Source organism: Platichthys flesus, chromosome 14, assembly GCF_949316205.1.
Source record: "Platichthys flesus chromosome 14, fPlaFle2.1, whole genome shotgun sequence".
NCBI classification, from domain to species: Eukaryota; Metazoa; Chordata; class Actinopteri; order Pleuronectiformes; family Pleuronectidae; genus Platichthys; species Platichthys flesus.
This window is the reverse complement of record NC_084958.1, coordinates 17,799,094-17,819,193: the sequence shown is the minus strand read 5'-3', so window position 1 is coordinate 17,819,193 and position 20,100 is coordinate 17,799,094. Positions and strand designations below refer to the sequence as shown.

Here is a 20,100-nt window from a genome sequence, read left to right as displayed (position 1 = left end):
CCCTGTTTATTAGAAACCAAACCACTAAGAAAAAACCAGGATGCAGAATAGCGGGAAAGAAAGTGACATAATGGCGTCTTCCACAGAACCGAGGCCACGTCAGATATCTCTTCTCTCCCCACATGCGGTACAATGCCCCTCTTTGTCTGATTTTCCAAAAGGAGGCTTTGGCTTGGCCGCCGCCGCTCTGACTATAACAGCTCTCTCCCGCTGAGACCTTGAGGAGAACAATATCTGATCCATTTTGGAAAATCAATATGCATTACTTTCAAAGATGTGTTAGCTGCTGTCGACAGATAACTTTCTTTTCTTTCTCCTTCCAAGATTTAATACGGGGCCTTATCCTCACTCATATCCTCCTGAGTTCCCTCATCAAGGTGTCGAATACCTTTCCTCATTCCGCAGAGATAAACCAGTTGAAGGTCAGTCCGCTCCAAGGGAAGGCTCGATATATATATATATACGCCACGATGACACCTGCCATCACACCACATCCCATCATGCAAACGCTACATCACTGACCATCATCAACACCGGGAACAGACCTGCCCTTGATAATGAAACCTTTTGTCAAGGAGGAATGACAATTTAAAATGTACACTAAGTCATAAAGGATGAACTCACTGGAGTTATGTTGAAACCGACACTTGGAATAGCTTGGGAAAACTCTCATGTATTAATCTGAGGCCTTGTCAACACTCCTGTGAATACTTTTTCGAATTGATGTTTTCCCCTTCATCCGCACGACCTTCGCTTTACAAAATACCTCGGTCCAGGTGAGAACACACAAAATAACAATGCTCCAGCAGTAGGCGTCAACATCTACGATCCATCAAATACTAGAGAACAACTCTCTGGTCAAAATAAATCTGGGATAATGAATAGTTTATGCTAAACTGCCCTTCTCTAATCTTGACGACCCTCAAAGCGCTTTACAATGCATTTTACCATTCACCCATTCCCACAAATCTTCATACTGTGCATGTGGTTATTTCTGGTTCAGTATCTTGCCCGAGGACATGGGAGAGACTGGGATCGAAAAGACGAAGGACAAACACCCGCTCTCCCCCTGAGACACAGCCGCTCGAACAGTGTGGTGATGAATGCAGGTAATACAGGGACCCTGAATCTAGCTGCCATTAGACCGAGCAGTGCTAACCAAACAGAAGAACCGATATATTACCGCCATTGCTGATGTTGTTTATGGCGGCTTATGTTCATAACAAAAAGCAACAGTGCAAACCATCAAATCTCTGCCTTGTGAATTAAATTGTGTTTGCATGTGGACGAGAGAGAAACGTAGATGAGAACGTTTGTTTTGCTAAATTTCTCAAGAGTGACTCAAAACAAAAAGATGGAAGTTCTTAATTTACTTCATCTTGATAGTTATATGTTTACTTCTGTGCAAACATATTCATTTGCAGACGACTCAGAGAGTGGAGTGAATAAATATCACATTGTTGGGAGTTCTCATAATCCCATGTGATTATATTTCATATATAATGATTGACGTTTCTTTATAGAGGAGGCTGATTAAACTAATATAAACATATTCATGATAAATAGCCACATGTATCATAACTCGGTTGTGGTCTTGTGAAGCCTCATCTCGCACAACACTATCGTACAGATGACACGCTGTGATTCACCCACGCACACACAGACACACACATACACACACACACACCCACACGGAAACAGAGACAGTGCTGACAAAGGTTTGTTTTGAAACAAGAGGTAACAAACATCAAGGCGGCCCTCGGAGAGCGTTGGAAGTTACAGGACGTCTCAGTTATTCCCTTCTCGCTCTGGGTTCCCTCTCTGCAGCCATTAGAAGGAAACGACGATAAATGAGAAGCAATTTGGGGCCAATTTTCTCAACAATTACGACTAACAGTATTTTATCCGTCCCACTTTTGTGCTTTAAAGCTCACCACAGTCGGCTCGACACAATGATCCCATCCCTGCAGATAATCTCCAATACTGCTGAAATTATTATAACCTCTCTTCAGCTCTTCTGGTCTTGCCAGTAGGGGACTCAAGTGACGGAATATAGGAGCAGAGAAGAATGAGACACAAATGAAAGAGAGCGATAACATTAAAGTGTTGTTTGCCTTTATGACAAAGTGAATCGGATGGCATGGGATGCAGAATATTAAAAACACGTGGGAAGTTTACAATGAGTTCTTTCTTTAGAAATGCAAAGCTCAATTCTCACTGAAAGATTTTCTCTGTTTCCATCTGTTCACTTTCATCCCCCCCCCCAGCCCCCCCCCCACATCTCAGGACACCTACCTTAAATTAGCATGTGTGCCACAGTCTGTCAAGCTATTATAATATTCCTACTCCACACTAACATTGATTTCCTGTGTCCAGACTGAAATCTGAATGCCCCTAATGTCTCCACCACAAGAGCAGTATCGTTTAAACCCTACAGAGACGACCTGCACTCAGGAAATGGATCTGCTGTATAAAGTTCATGAAATAAAAGTCCGTGACACGGAGGATTACTGCAGGATGTTATTATCAAAGGCACAATGAAAGGAAGAATAGCTTTTAGGCGTTGTTCAGACAGACGGTTGATAACCGCTCATTCACTTCGATGAGGCTACAGCAGTGCAGGCTGAGGATCCTCTGCAGAAAAAAGTTTAACTTGGCTCAACTTTTGCTGGTCAATCAAATCCAAGCAAAAGCTATACGTATTTTTGTATAGATTACCAACTAGATGTGAGCGGGGTAAATCTACTGCTTACCTTGCAGCCCTGATGATATAGAGTGTAAACATGATTACGGCAGCGACTACTTCCAGGAGTCGTAAAATCTTGTTTCATTGCATTGTAAACCACGGCAGAGCGTCAGATAAACCTTCAGGATCAAGGATTACTCAAAGCTGCCTTGGATCTTGAATCTTCTTGGATTAATTGTCCCATCGGGTTCTGAAGCAACAACGAAGACACTATTTTTCTTTACATGCATTCTATTTAGTTTTATTTTCAACCTGAACAGCCAGTTAGAAGCCAAATCTTCCATGATCCCCTAAAGCCCAGGAAAACTGTTTTGATTATGCATCACATTTTTGTTAACACTATTGTTTGCAAAATCATTGGTCACGTAAAGTTCCAAATTTGTATATATGCTTGTCTCTGCTGTGGAGGTTGCATATACGGCTGCACACTGGGTAAGTTGGGCTCCGTCGTGGTTTCCCAGTCTGTTGCAGAACTGAATGACCTGCGTGTGTCCTTCAGAAAAAAACATGCAAACTCCCAAAGGGAAAAAACCTCTTTGAACCTGTCAACGCTGTCAATATTTCAAAAAAATCTGCAACTGCAACATCTGCAGTAATCTCTCAGTGCGAATGTGATTTTCTGCTGATTATCAGCAATATTAAACCGACCACGCAAGGCTACAGGCTAACACGCCGAAATCTATTCAATCATCAATAAAGTAGGAGAGCGCACTCATAATTAATCTTCTCCTGTAATCTCGGTGAGCAGGAGGGAAAGAACATATTTATTTGTCGGGTCTTTTCTGCCGGATCAGCGAGGAGGAGGGAAACAGCCGAGCTTCGGAGAAAGAGAGAGAGAAGAGGAGGTGAGTGCTGGTGGGGGGGTAGGCAGCCACGAAAAGAACGGGTTTGAATCAGAGTGACATTTCCAGGCCGTTTTAATGAGAGGTTGTCGAGGTGGTTAGAAGGTTTCATAAATACACACACACACACACACACACGATGCAGCTCTGTGAATAGCGAGGTCATCAGGTTTGGCTGTTTGGCTGAAAGCACAGGATGAAAAACATCAAGAGTGAGTGGCTGCTGTCCAAACAACCCAGCGCCGCGGCCCTGAGTGGAGGCACAGCGAAGGAAGTAAGATCAACATTCCAATGTTTCCAGGCAAATACTTTCCAACGCTTTCATGTTGCATCACCTTGACTCTACAACCATAACCTAACCTGATAAAAGATTCAGTTGCCGGACGTTATAAAGAAACAAGCTCCTCGTGTGCTGTGTCAGATTAAACACTGATTTCATTAGTTGAAACTACTTTATTCAGTGTTTTTACCCGTTTTAATTAACTGGTCTGCTTGTTTTGCAGAGAAGGAAATAAAAGTGAATTAATAAAAACCTGCTAAGCCATGAACAATGAAGAAATCCACCTAATAATGAAATGGCATTGAGTCATTTTACCACTGAAGCCTCTCATGAATGAAATATTACAAATGTACAGAAGATTCAATTTAGTGTGTTGCCTTCTGTATCGTGGACTAAATGCATCATTTATAAGGCTTTGAACTGCCGATATTTTCTTTGCAATATTTATTCCACATTTAGAAAAAAACATCCCTTCATCCTTGATTGTCACTGATAAATATCCGGAGCAGCTTGAATGGCTCGTCCTTCTAAATGTGCATCCACCACCAGCAGATGTTGTGTGAGTCGTCACTGTGGGGGTTTTAATTAACGTTGCAGTTTGTCAGATTAGAATCGTTCAGCGTCAACAGCAGCAGGACAGCTTGTCCGTTTTACACCTCCTGCCGAGTGTTTACCTTTATACAATCGTGACCTGCCTCAGAAAAGTTGTTCCATACACTAAATATTGATTTGTGCCAGTTCCTCCCGGTTTTATGTTTGTACGTCTTGTACCCGTTCACTCTCGGGTCCAGGCGGAGAGCTGCGCATTTAATTTTTCATGCTCGCCGAAGCTCCCGTCGCCCGTTGAAGACAATAAAGTTGACTTGAACCTGAAGCGTGTGAGAAAGTGAGACACACCATCAGGAGAAGAATAGCAGCCAACCAACGCGCGCTGTGCTATTGAGTCGTGAAATGTGCGAAACAGGGAGCGTCTCTGTCTCTCCTCCTGCTGCCTCAACAGCTCGGCCATAATGGACGCTTGATTGAAAGGGAAGTTGTAGGAGGGAGAACAGGGAACGTTAAATTATGCATCACTAAAAAGCTGAAATGTCAATTCTCCATTGCGCCGTGCTTTGAATCATGTTGGTGCTCTTTATCTTTATCTGCAGTAAACAGGCAGCTTATGGTTTGAAGTTTAATGCAAAGAGCAGCAGCTTATTAAGATGAAGCAGGTGTGTGTGTGTTTGACGGCTCTTAGGTGGTTCACTGATAAATGGAACACGACTGATCAGCTGATAAAGTTACAGTTTAAATTTTCAATGAAAAGAAAAGCCCATGAAAACCTTGAAATATTCTGGTGTAGAAATTTAGAAACAAGTTTATAATTAGTCCTTTTTGTTTATCTGAATTTAAACATTTTAGCGAGCGATTTAAGACAAGATACGATTAAAAAATGATATATTTCTAAAAATATCATGTTCATAAAACCTTAACTTGAGATGAGATGGAAGGAAAATGCCAAAAACATGCAGGTATCAAATGAGGACAGGTCGTGATTGAACTGCATGTTAATTAATGTGTTAATCAATATCTTTTTTAATCAGGAGGGGAGGGGAGACGAGAGACAAGAGACGAGAGGACGTTACAGGAAAAGAGGAGAGGATGGGAGAGGCTAAATCAGATAAATCCATCATCCTTCACAGCTCATACTGGTGCAATCACACCAAGCACCTTTCACCCGGGACTGAACAGGGTTAATGAGTGTGTTGAAAATGAGAACATCATTTTACTGTACTTCAGAAAACAGTAACGAGGCTGCAGCACATCACTAGAACGAGGAAGAGGAGAAGGAGAAGACGGAGGGAGGAAGCAACGTGATGCTCATCAGATCAATATCCTATTCCACAGTCAACTGCACAAAACGTCCCTCGACTTTAGCCCTTTCTTTAACATTGTAAATTTCTAGCAGAGGAAGATAGAGAGAGCATTAAGCATGCATGATGTAGAGTGGTGAAGAGAGAGAGAGAGAGAGAGAGAGAGAGAGAGAGAGAGAGAGAGAGAGAGAGAGAGAGAGAGAGAAAAAGGCTTTTTATTCTAAGAGGTTTAAGTCTAAATATCTCGCCCAGGCCTGCACCCTTTTCCAAGCAGATAAGAGAATAATGAATGTTATAATTCAATAGGTTTTGTTCCGTCTATCACCTGAATTATAAATGCTAATGCTCACTACAGATAAAGAGAAGCGTGGACTGAATATTCTACGCTCGTGCCGTCACAGTTTCTATACACCGAGGTGTAACTGCACCGTGTTCACACAGACAGACGTACAGTGGTGTGGCTGTGAGGTCATTTGGTTTGTGACACCTGACAGAAGCCGCATGTCCTCTGTTACGCTTATATTTACTGGTGTCATTATCTTTATATCTGGTGTCCACATGAATCATTTTAAGCAAACAGGGACTAAAAATCAACATGAGTTAATCGTATGTTACAATTAGTGGTTGCGTTTGATGTCAAAATCATATCAATTCACTAATTACTGCAGATTTTATTTCATTTAAAAAGAAGGCTCAATATGATAACACCAACTTTAGTTTCCTTCGCTCACACACACACACACACACACACACACACACACTGTCTGGACGTTCGTGGACCGATGAACCGCCTGGGCCACCTTGATGTGACCTTCACCATAAACCCCAAACAAATGCCAGCAGAGACACACAGAGCTTAATCCCTCCTGATCCTCTGGTGTCCACTCAGTGCCGGACACTGCTGGAGCTCCACTGCCGAGATGAATAAGAAACACAAGCGGTGTGAAGGCCGACCAGAGATTCAACACAACCTGAGACTCTGGACAGATGCAGAGGAGTTACTGGCTGAGTGTGTGTGTGTGTGTCTGTGTGTGTGTGTGAGAGGGACAGAGGTGGCAGAGGGTGAAAGGAGGTGCCGGGTCATATCCTGGTGGATTAGCGGAGCAAGGCGCCCGGCAGAAGCTTAGCAGAGTGTTGTGTGTGTGCTGAGGCCAGATGTCAGCATGTCGCGTTTCATCCCGCTTTCCTTTGTGTCCTCTCGATTTTCCACTGGTGCTCAAATGGCACCACAATTGAGATTAGGAGACTCAAAAGCATCTCAGAACATTTGAGGTACATCTTAAGGAGTAAATTTTTTTTTAAATAAGCTACTTAGGATGAAAAGGGGGGGGGGGGGGGGATCGGTTTGGATGCCTGTGCAAAGGATCAAATGTACCCAGGGCTTTCAGACTCCCAAGAACTTGTCTACCTCTTTACACATGAAATTAGCGATTATATGTCTGCCTTTTAAATGTCACACAACTATCACTTAACACTTCTACTACTTGACAACACTTTAAACGGTTAAATGTTTCAATTAAAGCAGACTGTCATGTAGTTTCAGTTTCATTATAACACCTTATTGAAACACATTCAACACAATGTGTCAAGCTCAACTTTGTGTTCTTGTATTTCTTCTCCTTCTCCTCAGAGAGCCCAAACATTGGCCCCGGTCCTCGGCCGGCAAGCGAGGACACGGAGCAGCAGGGCAGAACAGCGAGGTTGAAATATCACTTTCTGCATGATCCCTCTGCAACGCCTCCTCACCGTACCTCACCAGCAGCACCAGCAGCACCAGCAGCACCACCACCACCACCAGCACCAGCACCAGCACCAGCACCAGCAGCAGCGTTTTCTCACAGCCAGACGAAGGCTCCTTCAAAATGTCCGTCCGAGGTGAAAACACGGGGGGAAGGACGGTGCAGCCGAAAGATAAACTAAACTCCCACCTGACGGAATGTTCACAGGGATTCATGCAGGTTTACCAGTAGCAGAGGAGCAGTTTCTGAGCCTGAAGGATATATAGATAGACACTGAGACTGTTGAGCTAAAGAAATATCAGGGTTCAAAGCTCCAGAGAAACTTTTTCTTTGGAACATTTGAATCAAAGAAAGGTGTCTAAAGTCAAGGATGAACCGGGGAGTAAGCAAACTCAAATCTTAAACCACTTAAGTACTCACGCACGTTTGAAATATTCAGCATCACTATATACTTTACAAGATATAAATATATACTCTTTTCAGCTGCTCTCAGAAGATACATTCTAAATTATACTGTATATTATACTTATATTCATATATAAGCTAAAGATACAGTCTTTTGCGATGCAATTTTTCGAAAATGCATAACATGATATTGTTTGACATCTTCACTCTGACATCACTTATTAGTTAATATAATATAAAATAATTTAATCTTTTAACTTATATACACTATGTAAAAGACTACAGACACACTGACCTTCCCTTGTACATGTTAGTGTGTGTTCATGTGTGTGTGTCCTTGCGTGCCTCAGTCTGAAGTGCAGGTGCACCTTGGGCTTTCTTTTTAATCTCCAGTGGCCACTTTTCTTTCCACAAAACGCCTGTTTTTCTACTCTGAGGACATGACAGCCATTATCCGTTAGCAAGGAGACTGCAGGGGTGAAATTATCACTGCTCCCCCCCTCCCCTCCTCCAGTGGCTCAGTGTTAAAAGGTTCCAGACTTTCACTCATTTAACACTCGAGCGAGCACGATAGCAAAGTGCTCTCCACCACGCGCCCGGAGAGCGGCGGCGGGTGTAACGGTTCCATCGGCCCATCGTGTCGGATACATCAGGACGTCTTGTCGTCAAAATGCCACCTCTGTCGGTTTGACTTGGGTTTCTCTCAATCTACCTGCCTCTACCTGCCTCGGTGTCTGATTTCACCGCTTCATGTCAGGTTGTTGGCAACACGAGTGTCCACATGTCCGCAGTGACCTCCCTGAACGAAACTCAGACACGTTTAAGGTTTCACTTTGAAATGCAAATATCAGTGAATGAGAGCTTTTATGCACATATACATTTAAAAAGATCCACAAAAAAACAGTCTACAGATAAAGTGAAACTTGTAAATGTTTTTCTTGAGAAAATAAGGGGACTTTTTACATTTCCTTAAACTAAATACCTTTCTTTTCTGATAAATAACAAAAAATCGATTTGAATTTAATAAAAAAAATAAGAAAACAACAAATGTTACCCTTTAGCAGTTGCTGATGATGAATGATAACAGTTTTTAGGAGAGACTAAGTTTCTCCAAGGAGTTAAATGTATTTAAAAAAAATGCATGTGGGCAATTTCCATCTCATTCAAACGTTAGCCTGAAATTCTATCTCATGGAGTGGAGCAAGCTTTACAGTTTTGCTGAGCGTGTGAGTGAGAGGATGAGTGGGTGTTTGAAGTGCAGGTGAACGGTTTGAAGCCGCAGCTGCAGCTCGAGAAATTTATGACACAGGATTCAGTGTCTGGATTCAACTGTACAATGAGAGGGTTCAACGTCCTGTGCGACTGCCCTTGAGCAAGGCACTAAATCTCACTGTGTGATGCATCTTATGCGAAACCGGACCTTGTGTTACTTGGATCGATTCAAGTTATTACAATTAATGAATTTCAATATTTTTTGTGTACTGCCCGTTTACTTAGCAGTTTTTAATCCTCTCATTTTATTTTTATTTCATTCTCTACACTTTCATTTGCTTCAAGTAAACTAATTACAAAACAAAAAATTGTGTTTTTCACAAAATAAAACACTTTCTAACTTTATTTTACAGTCACATTAAAACTGCCTCAGGATAAAATAATACAATTGTGGAGAAATGACTCAAAAACCCCATTCTAAAAATAAATGAAAGAAGAGACAGTCAGGTTAAGAAGTGCTCTGAATGCTGTGGCCTCTCACAGCTCGATTCCCCCTTGGCCTCTGGAACTGCTTCTTATTTGAGTCAGGAATGATTCGGCTGCTTAGAGAATATGTGTGTTTATGAGTGTGAGGGAGAGGAGCGAGAGCACGACACTGGAACCGTCGCCATATCAAGAGCGGAGCACGGCAGGGCATGTGGAACCAAAGGTCTGTTCCACATGGGGAGTGATTAAGGTGTCGCACGAGGCCCACGGGGGAGAGAGGGCAGAAAGGAGAGCTCATTACCCATAATGTGGGAGAGGAAGATCTCCCACCCAACCACACCGTGGAAGAGACCATCTCACAAGATTGCTCAGAAATATATATATATATATATATATATATATATATATATATATACCAGAGATGTGAAGCAGCTGTGTCACGTGATTAAATAAATACAAATTGGAATGTTCTTCATTTTCTACCATATGAGTCAATACCTGACGATGGCCTTAGTGTTCTAATTATTCCTGTGAAAAGTTACTAACCTGACATAAGCCGACAGATCTAGCTCACGTCAACTTTATGTCATCATTTTAAGTTGGAATAAAATGTTCCTGCAGCTTCTAACTTGGCCTTTAACTCTTGTTTATCACAAGATAGAAGATGCAGAGGTTATACTTTGCAAACCCGTTACCAAATTAAAATCAAAACTCTGACCGGAGAGTTTTTTCTTTAAACTGAAATCTGAGGATTTTGACTTTGAATGGTGGCGACGTGAAAATTTAAAATTCTACTGAGGATAAGAACCTGTTTTTCATTGATTAGTTAACCAAAACAAATATGAATCCCCAAGAGTTTGATCACTGGGTAAACAGATATATCTCAAATCAGACAATAATCCTCAAGTCTGGTGTTTCCAGGTTTTCATATGTGTATTTCTTATGTGTATAAGAATTTGCTTGCTACTGTTTAAGTTTTTATTAAATTCATAACAAAGCTTGTGATGTGATGAATATTTAATCATATTCATTAAATTGAGTTATAGTCTCAGACCATCAAGCTCACATGATCACTTTCCCCTCTGCTCCTGGCTGGTAGTTAGAGGAGTTTATCATTTAACCAGTTTGTCCCTGTGTCTGTAACCGGGTTAGGGTTAGACCAGATAAATTGACGACCCACACATTTTGTTAAGTTTTGGATCATCCACAAAACTTAAACAAGATCGTCTTTCAACGAGTTCCACTGAGCTGCACCGCTGAGGTCCTCAATATCTCCAACAACGTGAGCCAGTCAGCCATCGTTTTCCTTTTGTTTCAAACAAACTCACAAGCTGTTTGCTAACAAGCGACAATCGCCTCGATACTAATAATTACACAACTGTCAGTCATTTTGCGACAGTTAATTGGAAAAACAATCCGCGGATTAATCGTTAATCCAACGACCTCAGCTGACCGACCTGGTTGATGATGTAGATGCCGTAGTCGATCTTCTGCCGTCGGAGGATGGGGTGGAGGTAGTGGAGCCAGTACTTCAGGTGGTTTTCTCTGTGACGGAACGGGATGATGATGGCCACCTACGCAACACAATAACAGTTCCAGTTATTATAAAACACAATCGACGTCTTCTCTAAACGAGCTTCAGCGATTGGCCAGTGATTAGTCAATATACAATTTAACGAGACTGTTCTGCTCATTCAAACATCAATACACTCATTGATGCTGCCAGGACAAAACAAAACAAGTGATCAAAAATGAATTCCCCCTGGTAAATAACCATTGGCATTCACAAGTATTTTTCATTACTGGTTTATATGTTATAAAGACCAACTGATTAATCAAGAGAACTATTGGCAGATGCTGTAATCAATGGTTTCAACTTTTTAATTAGTGCTGGTTGAGTTGACAAACGAGACACGAGCATAATCTGCATAGCTGCTGTATCTGAAGCAGCTGTGTAGGTAGAAACAGAGAGAATAAGAGTGTGTGTTTCTCTGTCAGAGCACTAAGTGCTGTTCGTTTGACTGATTATTTTAAAATGAGCTTTGTTTCATCAGACGCTGAAATGTTCTCCAACCACAAAATCATTTCCGTAGAAAATCCTCCTCCTGGTTAATGTCCCTGCGTCCGTGGAGTGGCTTCATGTTCATTATGAACGAAGCTTCTCTCAGTGGCGTGAGGCAGTGAGTCACTCGCAGCTGTCCCAACAGTTCAAGGTTGAACTGTAATTGTAGGTTCATGGTAATTTTGTGCTCTGATGAAGATTGGCAGCAAATTGACCTTGGTTTCTTTATAGACTCACCATGACTGTCTGCCGGCCTCAGTGACCGCTCATTTATTTACACTTCTGTGTGTAGAAGATTGAAACCGAAATGACAGCATCATTAATAATATTAGAAAATTAAACTGAATGTAGACCTACTGTATTTATTAATCGTTTACTCTCAATTATTGGGGTAGGTACTATAAATACCTAATGTTTCCTGATGCTGGGGAGGTTTTTACTTTCTGAGCAGTGACACACAGACATGATCCACTGGAAAATATCAAAGGTCATGAGATAAATGCAGAATTTATAATCCTATTTCGGCAGAGGGATTAGGTTTGGGATACATTTTTAGAAGATGAGGGAAAATGCTTGATTGGGAAACATAGAAGAAACTAAAAATACACCATGACCCACCAAGCCAAATCTAATTATTAGGACAAAATGTCTTTCTAGTTATTTAAAAAATCCTAAAGAATTTTGGGGGAATAAAAATTTCCCATCAAATTTCACATAAACATTGTTTGTTATTTAAATAATAATGGTAATATTGTAAATCACGACTCAAATACATAACGGTCTTCATTCACACATTGTCACTCTCCTAAACAATCTGTATGTACTTACACGTCCATGTTGTATAGGCTGCTAATCATTTTCCAAAATGTAAATTATTCATCCCGTTTTTAATTTCTATAAATTTCTATATAGATTCGGAATATACGTGCAGCACCCCTGAAAGCAGGTGACATCGAAAGCACTGGGAACTCACATCATGTGAATATTGGAGATCTCTATCACCAAAGCCTCGGAGATGTGATGAATACGACAAAGTGATTTTGCATAATTTGGCCATTTTCATTTTTAATGTCTGTTAACTAGTGAGAATATAAATATATTTGGAAACTTTAAGCACTTCCTCGCCACCAATCTGTGAATAATGAAACGTACTTTTCATGATATGTAATTAATTGTGTCTCATTTGCCACACTGCACACAGTATCTTTTTTATTGAATCACTCCATTGAATACAGCATCTATCAGCGTTAATGCCCTTTTCTGTGATGAGGCCTTAATGGGGGGGAATAAAGCTTGTTTTAATGACCCTAGATGAGCCTGTAGAAAAAATATATATTTGACTCCAATCAATATTTCAGAGTGTGGGACACAAATAAGTCAAGATAATAAGGGAAGTAATTCATATTTTCTCCCAAAAGAAATGCGTTTAACTGTGTGTCAGGAAATTGCCACTTTCTACACTATCTATTTGTGTTTGTACTTTATTAAACCAGGAAGCTCCCACTGGGATACAATATCTCTTCTGCCAGGGAGAACTGGTCATGATGGGAAATTACTACATTAAGCTACTTCAGTCCCAGCACTACTGTTGAAGTTGCTGGGACTGAATGTGGTCAATAAAGTGTTGATGACCATCAGTCAGCTACAAACTTCTCGCGATCGTACGCGCTCACTAGAGTTACAAAGAGCAAGATAGGATCATCAGGGCGAGGGGGTGGTCCTACCTTTATATAGATCGACCTCAAATAATGCAAATTCAGAGTAGGTGTTAATTTAAAGATAGTAGACATATACTCTTTAATAGTTTTCTCCTACAATAAGTGCCCATTAAATAAAACTGATGTGTGAAGAATGTGTGTGTGTGTGTGTCCGTGTGTGTGTGTGTTACAGACCTTCCATCTAGGCCGACAGTCGGGAGGGGTGTAGCGGCCTCCCTCCGTCACGTTGGGGTTCTCTTTCTGCACTCGCTCCATCGTCATCTGGGAGCTGAACTCGATCAACAAGCGGCCCACTGAGGAGAGAGGACAGAGGGAAGACCAGTTAGCATCATTGAGAGGATAATGGAAAAAAGACAGGATGAGAAAAGAAAAAGAGAAACAGACGATGGGATCGAGGGACAGGGAGAGCTTTTAGCTTCAAAGCAATTCTGTACGTGTATCAAAGCAATAACGGTTTCAAGGGAGCCGCTCTGCATAATGCAGCATTTAATAAGATGCACAGGCCTCAGAAAACATATATTCTTAAAAAAATAAACAAAGACTTTGAAGTCAGTCAGTGTAAACACAACATGAAAGGTAATTACGCTGCTCAGTGATCAAGCCACGCCATATGTGATATCATCTCAAATCTATCTATCCCCCCTTGAGTACCGAGGGATCAAATGCATCAAATCATATCTAAATGTGTGTGTGTGTGTGTGTGTGTGTGTGTGTGTGTGTGTGTGTGTGTGTGTGTGTGTGTGTGTGTGTGGGTGAAATTGCCGGCTCAGACTAATTTAAAAGAACGTTTGGTTTTAAATCTCCGGCCCCGGACGATAAATACAACCCTGTCGTCCTGGGAGCCGGGATCATTAAAACACAGGAGCAGGCTTCGCTGTTTGGGCTCCAACAAAACAACCCTCTAACCACAACCTCCTTTTAACACAAGTCAGAGTTTGAGAGCCTGGCTGTAGGAAAATCCAAAATGTCACTCATTAGTGAACGTTCTCCCTCAGTGTCAGTGTCACGTGTTCAAAAGAAAGAAAAACCCTATTGTTTCATATTAATCATTAATAACACTTAACAGGATCATGTCTGTGAAAGCGTCATTGAATCAATATCACATACATGAAATTATGTATTTCCTCCTCCCCCCCACAGAAAGAAACCTCTCCTGTAATCTGGCCAATACTCCAACACCCTGATGTCAACACAACATGATGACCCCCATTTGCATGATGACCGGCGGCAAGTCGGCCTTAAAGAGACAGGAGCTAAAACCAAGTGTTTCAGACAGAGGCTCAGGAGAGGAGCAGCAGCAATGGACAGTGTGAGGAAAGTGATGCGTTTTTCCAAACATTAAAGCATGGAACCTTTTCAAGTAATCACCCAACTAAAAATGATGAACCTTAATATGAGCATAATGTATTATTTTTACATAAACATTAGTCGCCTTTGCGATACATTTTAATTCACAAGGGAAGATGTGAGAAAATACATTAGGATAAGAAAAAGGCAAAGTGGGGAAACGGCACATATTCCCTACGGTGTCCTCAGAGGCATTCATGGCGTCTGCAACTTCCGATAATACACTTTGGATAAACGAAAATGAGTGTTAATAAGATGTTGAAACCCTGCTTCCCTTTTCAGCCCCACACATCTGGACGATTATCACATGTTTGCTCGTCGTTTTGCAAAGTTACAAAAACTGTCAGAGTTCCCAGTTCCTAGAGACATGGTTTTGGATATATAGAAAAGTTTGGTGCTACACATGAGTATAAACTCAGTACATCTGCTGCCCTGCAGAGCAGAGGGGACAAGAGGAGATGAAGACAGAGAGACGAGGCCCGTACAGGTACATGAGCTGATAATCCACTTAGCATTGACGGGGTTCTGTGTCGAGAGGTCTCCTCAAAATCGACACCGCACTGGCAAAGTAGCGTGATCGATCCCAACAAGGTTTTGTGTTCATCACGCACCTCTTTACCATCGCACACCAGCTGCATGCAAATAGTCCCCACAGCCCTCTCCTCCTGACCACCGCTGCCCATCATCCTCTCCGTTTCTCTTCCTCCTCGCTCACACTAATGAGACAGTGAGTGGAACATGGTGTTTTCATTTCGTCTCAGCGAGCTCCTACTTAGCTCCTGGGCGATACATGAAAGACACAATAACAAAAGAAATAGGACGAGAAGAAAAGCTCCGGCAAAAAGAAATATGTGTCGTGTTTTTTTTATATCACAAGATACCAAAACTCGTTTAATTAGTTCAGATGCCTTTGAGTGATGTCATTATTAAAGCCACATATTAAATATACATTAGGTTTGTTGAAGGGATATTCAAATCTATAAACTATAATGTTGTTAAATGTTAGGATGTCTGGAACCACAAAGTTCTATTTTCATTCAAATTTTAGTTGGAAAATTTTGATTCTGTTGAAATTATTAGTTTGAGGATTTGAGTAGATAGATGCAAATGATAGAAGAAAACCAAGTGTGTGAGAAAATGTGAGGAAACATAAATAATGAACACGTGAGAAAAACAAGCTAGAATGTGGTTTTGAGCCAATGCTGGTAGAGAGAGAAATGATAAGTGAGAGTTGTAATGTGTTGTTGATGGCAGCACAATTATCACACAAGCGCACACACACGTAATATCTCATGCTTATGTGCTGATATTAGAGGCATACATTATAATCATGCTGCTTGATCGCTCTATCTGGGACACCCACTGCACTTTGGGGGATACATCACTGCTTTGTCTGCAAATAGATACTGTACATGCGCACACACAAGCACACGCACACACACACACATTTCCCCACAATAATGAACCAAATCTCTGAGCTATTAGAATAGCAGCACGTGTACACAACACACTGAAAGACCTGAAGTAGTTAGTATGAGTGCAAATCTCACACAGACACACTCACAGACACACTCACAGACACACTCACAGACACACTCACAGAGCGAGTGGGCCTATCTGAGGCTGTGATTCAGACTGGGTCCGACTTGATAACATACATTGGATGAAAAATGGGAACACTCGTGTGTTTTGTTGTCTATAAGTTTTTTTTTGTGTGATGTGTTGTTCGTTCACAGATTGTGTGAGTTCTTTGCTTCTGTTTCTTGTTTCCTGTCTCGTGCTGTTTCCCTTCTCAGCACATGACTCGTGAATCAAAGCTGAACAAAAGAAATGCTTCAGAGATTGAACATGAGATTCATTTGGTTTTAATGGAGCCAACTGGAAACACTGGGGGGGGGGGGGGCTGTGTGTCAATATCTCCGTCAGATCTGATTACACAGTGCGTCAATCACCTCAGTAGAATTACATGCTCTTTTTAGGAGATTAGATTCAGAGTGTGAACTGCACGTTAACTCTTTAACAGAAAATTGGCACTAGATCTATTTTTAGAACCTGGATTTTCCATGTGTCCAATTTGGATCGGTAAAAACTTATCTTATCCATCCTCTCTACCATGGCTCTTTAAGGGCAGAGGGTCGTATTGATCCACAGCACAAATTACTGGTTTAATCATTAAAAAAACATTAATTTCACTGAAAAATCTGTGTTGCAGTGCTTTGACTTGTGAGTAGTTTTGTATTTCATTTGGTTTAGTGATCAGCTAATATATCAATTTATTTATAATGTGACAAAGTTGTCCAAAGGAAGCAAATCAACACATTTAAAAATGCTAAACCAACAATAGTAAAATACTATATTCACTACTTTGTCTGAAACTGTTATGCACGGATCAATGCAAAACAAAAAGTACAAATTCTGAAGTGACAATAAAAAGAAAATGTTCTTTCCAACTTTCTCTTTCCTGTGAAGTCTGGCTCCGTGTTCACTTCCCCATGACTTGTTCTGCCCTAGCAGAGCCACTGGTCAGGCCATCTGAGCAGAGACACCACGCGACAGACTGGTTGTTAACCGGCCGTCCTGTTCCGAGACACCTCCTGCCTCCGTGTTACCTAAGTGACACGTGAAGCGGTGCCACGGTCAGATTTCACCTCATAATGGAGTTTGGCTCCTCGGCCTCAGGATGAGGGGAGAGAGTGAATGAATGGACAGAAAAAAGGAGTGAATGGAGAGTGAAAGGATGGAGAAAGAAAGAAAGATGAGATGGCTCCTCTCCTCCCGCCTTCTACTGACATACTAGGTGACAATAGAGACTTTCAGCTCTGAAACGTATTTCCCTGTCTACCCTCTTCTTCTCCTCTCATTCTATCATTTACAAGTGCCTCTGGGGAGAAGAAGAGAGATGGAGGAAGAGAGAAGACAGAGAGGGCTGGGGAGGCAGAATATGTGAAGGAAGGAGGAGATGAGAGGGAGGGAGACGTGTGTGAGATGAAGAGAGGGGGAGAAAGTGGAGGAAAAAAGGCTTCAAGTGAAGAAAGGACACTGTGAGAACCTCTGCTTATACACTTATCTTTTATTTTATCGTTTCTTTTTCTCCTTATATTGTCACAACGCCTTTTAAATAGTCTCCAGTGTGGAGATCATTAGCAGCAAAGACCATGTTCCACTGTACGGATCCCTGTTAGTGGGAGTTTGTGTGTGTAAGACTGTGTTTTTCAATCTGCATGTAAGTATGTGTGTTTCCGTGTGAATTCACTGGATCAGAGGATTATCTGTATCTAAGAATCTCCTCGACATGCAAAACACCCAGTCATCTGTTCACGGGGGTGGGTATTTATGCTCAACAGCCAGTGTGTGTGTGTTTGTGTGTGTGTGTGTGTCTGCGTGCTAAGGAGATGAGGAGTTAACAGTTGTGTGTGCGCAGTAATCACAAGCAGCAACATCCACAAACAGAAAGCTTGGTTGTCGCAGGCCATTTTACTGGAAAATGAAATCCTGACGACAAAAAGGAAACATGACTTTTACGAAAAGGATTAATGTGAAAAACTGCAGCCGTATCTTCAAACACCACAAGCCACTTTACTGGAGAGCATATATATATATATATATATATTTATAACAGATATATATTTAAAAAATAGTCCCATGAGGATTGAATTCTCAAAGAAGGTTACACTTGAGGATTTCTGAAATGGACAGAAATCCTGAAAGATAAGGAAAAAGTTATGGTGTGTTTGAAGAGGTTTTGGATGACAGATCAAAAGCCACAGAGTTTGAAGTTAAGGAGCTTTCGTCGCTGAAAGTGTCGGTGGAGCCCTTCGATGGGCTTGAACCTCTCCACATTGAACTATCAAGATTAAAAAGTTAAAAAAAATCCTGTTCTTTGATAAGTAAATGATGAAAAACTGCGTACTTACAGATTTAAGGGGAATTACGACTCCCAAGGTGCCTTCTCTGTAAGAAACACACAGCTGGACGTTCGGTTGCATGAGATGAGCCACGACTCACTCTTGGTAAACATACGGTAAATATCAGCTGTTTAAATCAATTCACGTTTGAAATCTGCTTTGATTTCTTCCTTCTCTGATGCAGAAACAGCGGTTGAGGCTCTCGGGTGATGTAGTGTGTATACAGTCATTCGCCAAACTGACAAAGAAACGCAGCCGTCTCCAAAATTAAGCGGAAATATTCCACAAGTAACGGGCAAAACATGAATAATAAATTGTGTTACATCACATGAACTGCTGAGATGATAAAGTATGAGGATCCCGCTTCGAGAATAATAAACTTTTCATCTCTGTGAAGGAGGAAACCAGTGAGAATGGGATTAAAATGAAAATAAAGTAAATATTGAGTCCTGTCTGAATGGGACTGATTCACACTGATCAGCTGTCTTGAGTAAGCATTAGTGTTTTGTGCTAAATGCTTCATATGGTCTTTAACTACAGTCACAGCTACATTACTGAATGTGGCTACTGGGATAGACCCAGTGGCAGACTGGGTTGAAGTTTAGACCATCAAATTACTACAAAGAGATTTAAAGTTGTGACAAAGGGAAGTCAGATCTAAAACAATTACAAAAAGAAACTCTCAGCAACAACCAAAACAAAAAAGAACTAAATAGACACTCAACAACCACAAAAAAGGCAAAACAATAACAAAGTGATGCAAAACAACCATGAAGAGAAACACAACAACTACAGAGACAAAAAACTGCCACAACAAAAAGATTTAAAACAACAACAGAAATTCAAAGACTTTAAAGTTAGATCATTCCAGTAAGGGATCACAAAGAGATGTTGTAATAAAAAATTTAATTATATTATATTTAAATATATTTTTCTCATGTGTGACTTTATTTAATCATATCACATTCAATTTATTTGATATATTCACATAATAGAAACCTGTTCATTAAATGCGATCCTTTATGTACTAAAGTAACATGAACATTTTATATCTAATTTAAATACATAAAGTTTGCATTTCCGGCCAAACTCTTTTGTGAGTGAACGCTCCTGGGAGAGTTGGAGTGGAGCTTTTCCTCATCTGTTTCAAAGGGCCTATTGTTTTTTGAAATCCCTCCAGTGAATAAACTCACTTCATAAAAGGATTTTATTTGGGGTGTTTGTTTTGCTTCTCATCGAAAAATCCACTTTAAGTTTAGTAATTTTTTTTAATTGAAAGACTACAACTCTGCCACTGGCCCTTTCCCTCAGATCTGTTCTGTTCCCAGGTTGAGACGGGTTCGCAGGCAGGAAGACGGAGAATTACAACAAACAACGAATCTCTTTAACGAGTGTGAATTCATAATCAGGCGGATGAAGGTGATTGCAGAGCGAGAGACCTTCATTGTGGAGTTGTCTTTCGTTGTAGTGCTCTCCTCGCATCAAGTAACAGTACTTCTGTCAGC

At 41.0% G+C, this 20,100-nt stretch overlaps 1 protein-coding gene across 1 annotated transcript in view; it reads right to left on the bottom strand.

The window, feature by feature from the left end:
• The window catches only part of b4galt2 (UDP-Gal:betaGlcNAc beta 1,4- galactosyltransferase, polypeptide 2), a 113,853-nt gene that overhangs the window by 47,288 nt on the left and 46,465 nt on the right, over window positions 1-20,100 (bottom strand). Inside the window, exons 3-4 of the mRNA XM_062405328.1 lie at window positions 13,518-13,636; window positions 11,021-11,137 (exon numbers count right to left, since the gene is read on the bottom strand). Of these exons, the coding sequence (XP_062261312.1) occupies window positions 11,021-11,137; window positions 13,518-13,636 (236 nt within the window). The remainder of the gene's footprint in view (window positions 1-11,020; window positions 11,138-13,517; window positions 13,637-20,100) is intronic.